At 38.5% G+C, this 6028-nt stretch overlaps 2 protein-coding genes across 6 annotated transcripts in view; one reads left to right on the top strand and one right to left on the bottom strand.

Annotated features, from left to right (window-relative positions):
* The window catches only part of Nipa1 (NIPA magnesium transporter 1), a 402283-nt gene that overhangs the window by 74749 nt on the left and 321506 nt on the right, over positions 1 to 6028 (top strand). The gene's annotated exons all lie outside the window — the stretch shown is intronic.
* The window catches only part of Cyfip1 (cytoplasmic FMR1 interacting protein 1), a 92410-nt gene continuing 86973 nt past the window's right edge, over positions 592 to 6028 (bottom strand). For 4 of the 5 annotated variants that reach the window (XM_063262343.1, XM_063262335.1, XM_039112486.2 and 1 more), the window contains 6 exons: positions 5892 to 6022; positions 5418 to 5490; positions 4709 to 4803; positions 3662 to 3900; positions 3057 to 3204; positions 592 to 1292 (listed from right to left, as the gene is read on the bottom strand). In XM_063262343.1, the coding sequence (XP_063118413.1) occupies positions 1128 to 1292; positions 3057 to 3204; positions 3662 to 3900; positions 4709 to 4803; positions 5418 to 5490; positions 5892 to 6022 (851 nt within the window). In that variant the 3' untranslated portion in view covers positions 592 to 1127. The remainder of the gene's footprint in view (positions 1293 to 3056; positions 3205 to 3661; positions 3901 to 4708; positions 4804 to 5417; positions 5491 to 5891; positions 6023 to 6028) is intronic. The other variant, NM_001107517.1, reaches the window with a different exon arrangement.

The following is a 6028-nucleotide window of genomic DNA, read 5'->3' as shown; positions in this document are numbered from 1 at the left end:
GGTGTTTCCCAGCCCAATGATGTTTCTCTATTTATGTTTGTTTTTAAGACAGGGATCTTACTATGTTCCTTAAGCTGTCCTTGAACTCCCAGCCTCCAGTGATCTTTATTCCTCAGCTTCCCAAGTAGCTGGGACTTGAGTGGCATATCACAGTACCAGATTCTCAATTTCTCTCCTCTTTCTCTACTTTTAGAGCAAAATTGGGTTCTTGTTTTTCACTGGGCAAGCCCCATAGTGAGATAATTCCCCTAGCAATGGAGAAGGTATGTATGCTGTAGCTGTTAGGGTCAGGTTCCCTCTCCCCTGCCTCCCTGTCCCTTTTTTGCAGTGTCCACTGTCCCATGTCATGCTGTCCCCTCTCCCCCAACTGTTGGCCTTAAAGAGTAGATGCACATACCATACAAGTTCTCATGTTCCTTTTATGGACAACGCAATTGTTGTATTACATCTCATGTTTCATTTCATCCCTACCCAGACCTTAATGTTAAGTTCTACTTGTGTTTGAAAGATGCCATGATCTGAACACGTCCTGGGAAATGTGGGTATGTACAGGGACAGACTATCTTGCTCATGCCAATGAACAAACACAAATAGATTCCATTGATTTTTATTTCTCTAATCGTTAAGTCATATCTCACGAATCAGACTCACAGTTTGATTTACTTGAACAGGGGAAACAATTTCACTATATTGGCATAAAAGGGAACAATGACTTAGAAAAGATTTCCTAAAAGGCCATCAGAAAAATCCCTAAACTAGTCATTAAATTTAAAGTAATTGGTAGGGTTTTTTTTTTTAAATACAATTAGTTGGTATTATGCTCTTATAGGATAATGAGTGAATTTTGCATTTTATAACTAGCTACTGGAATATTTAGCATGAAAATATTTGTTAAGACCATAATGGCAACAACTAGTAACCATATTCTCAGACTTCCCAATTCCAAAGGCATATACAATTTTAGTATAGAAAAATATGTAAGTTTTATAAAGTTAAGCTTTCAGATCAAAAAGTACCCCCTTAATTATTAGGTTTAGACATAATGGAAAATAGCCCCTAAAAATTTCAATATAGTTTACATAAAGACAAACATGCCATCAGTTACTGGGATCTGATGAGCTTAGCCCTCAGCTGCTGGCTAGGGACTGGTGGATGGGTGGCTGGAAGCAGCGTACATGTTCCACAGGTGTGCTCTCCCCATCTCCAGATTTCAAGTACTTGTCCAGGATAGTGATGATCTCATCATTGAGAATCTGGAACTTGCGAATCCTCTCCACCATCTTCTTCAATGGCTAAAATTAGATCAGACTGTTAGATTTATTGTACTTTAAAATTCAACAACTCTACTTCAGAAAAATTATAGAAAATTAAATTGACCCCTACCATGTTTCTAATACCATAGTTGGAGTAATGAATACATTTCCAATTTAAATTCACCTTGTAATTTTGGTATTGCTAAGTATAGACCCTTAAAACTTGAAAACACATTCATTTGATTATCAGTTGTCTATTGGCCAGGAGAGGTGGCTTATGTCAATATTATACTACTCAAGATAAAACAGGTTTACTTTGAGTTCAAGGACAGCCTGGACACATGGTAAGTTCCAGGTCACGCTGGATGACCCTTTCTTCCAAAACCCAAAAGCAAACAAAGAAAAAGAACCTATGAGCCAAAATCTGGAATATTAACATATATATTATATAATAAAGTGTTCAGTATACAAATAGTGTAAATTAATTAATTAATAAGATGTAAGTTGTATGTATTTCCAGTGTAACAGTTCTGTGGAGAAGATACTCTGAATCTCCTAAGTCTGGATAAAGAGCAGAAACAGAACTTTGGAAGCATTGCTGGTTTTGTCCACATAGGAGGTGAATGTGAGAAGAGAAGACTGGAATGAAGAGACAGCCTGTACTATACCTGTAAACTCCACGCGAAGCTCTAATAACCCAGGGTGCTAACAATTGACAGTGAACTAAAGCAAATCATCAATGGAGACATTTAAATCAGGTTAAACAAAACAGAAGCTTGTCATGTAACACAAGCATGCCAGTCTTACATGTCTAACTCCAAGGCCTTAAATTATCAGAATATAAAAGATATATTTTATATATAATATGTTATATAAATTAATAAGACATTACAATTTGAATATACCTGCCAAGATTTGAAGAACCAAATTAAAACAAAGAATTTTGAAAGTAAAAATTCTGGTTAACTTAACCTGAAATGAATAGGTTACCTCAAAGGCACAGCAGAAGAAAATATTCTGGTTATATTCCAGAGAGCCAATAAAGGAGGAATGGAAACTAGACTAACCATTCACACATGCCCACACTGAATTTCTTTGCACCTTTTGAGCGACTTCAAGAGAACTCATGGATTGTCTAGACAGACCCAGACCCAGTCTAATAATCTAAGCAGAAAAGTTTCCTAAGTTATTGACAGGAAAGATATGGCAAAAGTAGGTGGTCCCCTGTCATTTGGAGGGGGAGGAGCTGAGCTGGCAGCAGGAAATGAACCTTTTTTTTCTATAGTTAGAAGAAACAGGATTCAGCTGGTGACTAAAAGGAGACTGAAAGCACATTCATTCTTCAAGGCCTCCAGGGAAAACACTCCTTTCAGCTTTGTGAAACTAAACAGGGGAATCAGCTGAACTACGTAGATGTTTAAAAGTGATATAATCAATGGTGGTATTCTGTCATTAAGCCTCTTAGTTCTGGGAGCAACTGAAGAGTAAGTTACATGGAAAGCAGAAGAAAGTTTAACAATAGTGTTCTAAAAGGGGACAGTTGTGGGAAACTATAAATAGACAACAAAAGTAATAAAAGCAAAAGTTTAAAAACCACATGGTTTGGAAGCTAGAAGACTAGAATAGTGTGTCAACAATCTGAAAATGCAGGTAAGATAAGTAAATCTTACCTGAAAAAGGAAATAGAAAATATCAAACTTTCTGGAGTTTGCATAACAGAGTGCATTATGTTTACGCTTCAATTTTATGTTAGGATAATAAGCATTCTTCACCTAGACAGATGTGTAAAAGATGTCCACATACCACATTTTTGATGATCTCATCCTTGCCATCGTGTTTCTGAACTTTGAGAAGATGATAGCAGAAATCCAACACAGCAAAGCGCCGCTGCTGTCCCAGAAGTACAATGATCATGCAGCCAGCCCAGTGGAGCCCATCGCCAAAACACTGCCTAGAAGTACCAAACAGTAAGGAGAATGAACCAATTGGTGGACTCATGAGGGTCTCCAAAGGTCACATCAGGTTGTATTAGTTCCTTTGTCCACAGTTTCTCAGATAAAAGAAAGATAAGCACAAGAAATTTTCTAATTTTTAATAATGCCAATTTTGGGCTCCTCTAGCATTTGATAGGTCACAGACCTGCAGAGAATAACTTTATGGATCTACCACCCAGAGATAGGAATGTTTAATTTATTTCAGTTGCTTTAGATTCCCAGATACTCCTGCTAAGTTCTTTCTTTGGCATCAAAGAAGGAACCACACACCTCAGTGGTATTAAACCAGTAATGTTGTGTACTTTCTAAAAGAATTTTGTCATCTGCACTGACTTCACACTCCTTTCAGCAACCTCCTCCCTTGCCAGTTCACCCATTCTTCTAAAGAGTCACAGAAAACACACACACACTTACTCCACTGTAAACTCGTGTGTCCCTACAGGAATGCAGTAAACAAACTGCATGGCACTCCATAGTCTGTGAAACTCCACACACTCATCCACATGCATGACCCCATTGCTGGGCAGGGGCCCACGCCAGATGGGATCATCCAGAAAGGTCCGGATCCGTGTGAGGATGACTTCAAACATGGACAGACCACAACAGAGCCGCTCCTTGGTCAGCAAGTCCCCCTCTCTTGCGATTGCAATTTGCTGCAAAAAGTACATGTAGTATTACAAGCCGTGGTAGAATACTAAAGGGCTAAAACCAAACTACCACCAGTCCGCTTATTCCTTAGTAGATAGAAAATGCTAAGTTGGCAGAACAGGGTTTTGCAGCATCAACAAGTTATATCAGGAATTACCTATATTCTAAAAATTAAAATACTGAAGTCTAGAAGAGTGAAATATAGCCATTTGTAACTGCAAGCAACTTTGCCTCTAGGTCACATGGCAATTTCCAAAGATATTTCAACTAGCATCTTGTGTGTAGAAGCCAGCAATGCCACTGAACACAGTTCACAAAACAACCTCAAACAAACAAACAAAAATAAAACAAAACAAAAAACCCAGGTTCAAAATGGCAGTGGTCTAAACAGTTATGTTTGCCAGATCTAGGGTAAACTTCATTCTGATACCTTGCCTTTGTCACAATTTCTTCTAACAAGAAACCCTATTTAAAAAGCTTTGGGTGGTGCACACTATATTAATCCCAGCTCTTGGGAGACAGAGGCAGGTGGATCACTATGAGTTTGAGGCCAGCCTAGTCTACAGAGCAAGTTCCAGACATAAGGCTACACAGAAACCCTATCTCAAAAGGAAAGGGTGGAGTGTGACAACAGGCAACACCCGAGCATGTCTTTGTTCCTCAGATGAAGTTAAACTCTACTTACCATCCCTAATCCCAACTCCTGCAAGTCTTTTGACCTCACAATAACTTCTGGCTGCTTCCAACCCCTGCACTGGCCTGACAGGAATTTCTACCCAGTGTACAATTCCTAACAACCACAGCATCCCTTACCTGTGGGGTCCCCAGCCTTTCAATCAGCGGAACAAGATGCAGTGGAGCATACTTGGATTCTAGTCTTTTCATTTTGGCATCAACTCTCTCCCCCTCTGTATTGGAAAATACATTATTATGCTCTGTCCTTATTTAAGATTTAAAAATTGCCCAAGTTTAATTTTTAGCAGAAATTTAAAGATTCATTTAACTCCATGGATGCAGGTTCTCTTTGGAAAGAATATATTAAAATATACAGTATATTAAAACAGCTTATTTATAATTTTAATTCAAGCTAACAGATTTACTTATGCAATGTAACTATTTAGAATTTGCTTTCAGGTTGGACTAGTGTAACTTCTTCATGCAGTTATCAACAGAATGGGGGAACATGGAAGAGTTTATATTTAATGGGTAGTTTTGAAAATTCTAAACATGATCTAAAGCAAAATAGTACAATGACCCTCTTAACACATGAACCACTGTGATAACTATCAACTTGGTGGCCATTTTTTTTACTATATCCACTTACCTGTTTCTGTGTTATTTTGAAACATCCTAAATACCATTATAGTTAGAAATACTTGAGTTAATGAATTCTAACCAGAGACTCCCTAGGTATGACCTACAGGCACCAACATAACTGAACGTTGGTCTTTTCTCTGGCTGCACAGTGTAAGTAAGATTCCTTTATGTGCAATGTGAACTCTGGTTTATGATGCAGACTCACCTTTTACGTGGACTCGAGGCAGGATATTCTGAAAAGGAGCTGCATGCAACAGGTCACAGACTTCTTCTAAAGACTAAAACAGAGTAGAAAAAGTCATCCCAGGAAGGGCATCTCATAGTGAAAAGATTATAAATGTCTGGTGCAGAAAGACATTCAAATTTCCAAGTTAGAATGAAATAAACACCGAATTGTCCACAGCATTTCCTGGAATAGTGTTAATGTTCTATTGGGTTACTTTTCTGGTCCACTGGGAAAACACTCTTTAAGCAAACATTATATTCTTGTTTCCTAAATGTAGGGAACCAATAAACAGCTGAGAAAAAGATGATGATCTTTACATTGGCCACCTAACACCTTTACTAAAGAGGGGTGCGGAGAGCATAAAAGAAAAAGGAAAAAAAAGGGAAGAAAACTTATTTGTCACCAGCAGTGAAAACTTTGGCCCAGCTAGGGTGGGCTGAACTGAGAACTCACCAGGCTTTGCTCGATGAGCAGGCAGAAGAGAACAGCATTTCCCACCTCCCGCAGGTTCTGGAAGCATACTGTTTTCAGCTCTGCATACTCCACAATGTCCTTCAGCTGGTGGTGGAAGAACTCTAGGATGCCTATGG

Source organism: Rattus norvegicus, chromosome 1 (genome assembly GCF_036323735.1).
Source record: "Rattus norvegicus strain BN/NHsdMcwi chromosome 1, GRCr8, whole genome shotgun sequence".
NCBI lineage: Eukaryota > Metazoa > Chordata > Mammalia > Rodentia > Muridae > Rattus > Rattus norvegicus.
This window is presented reverse-complemented; position numbering and strand designations above follow the sequence as displayed.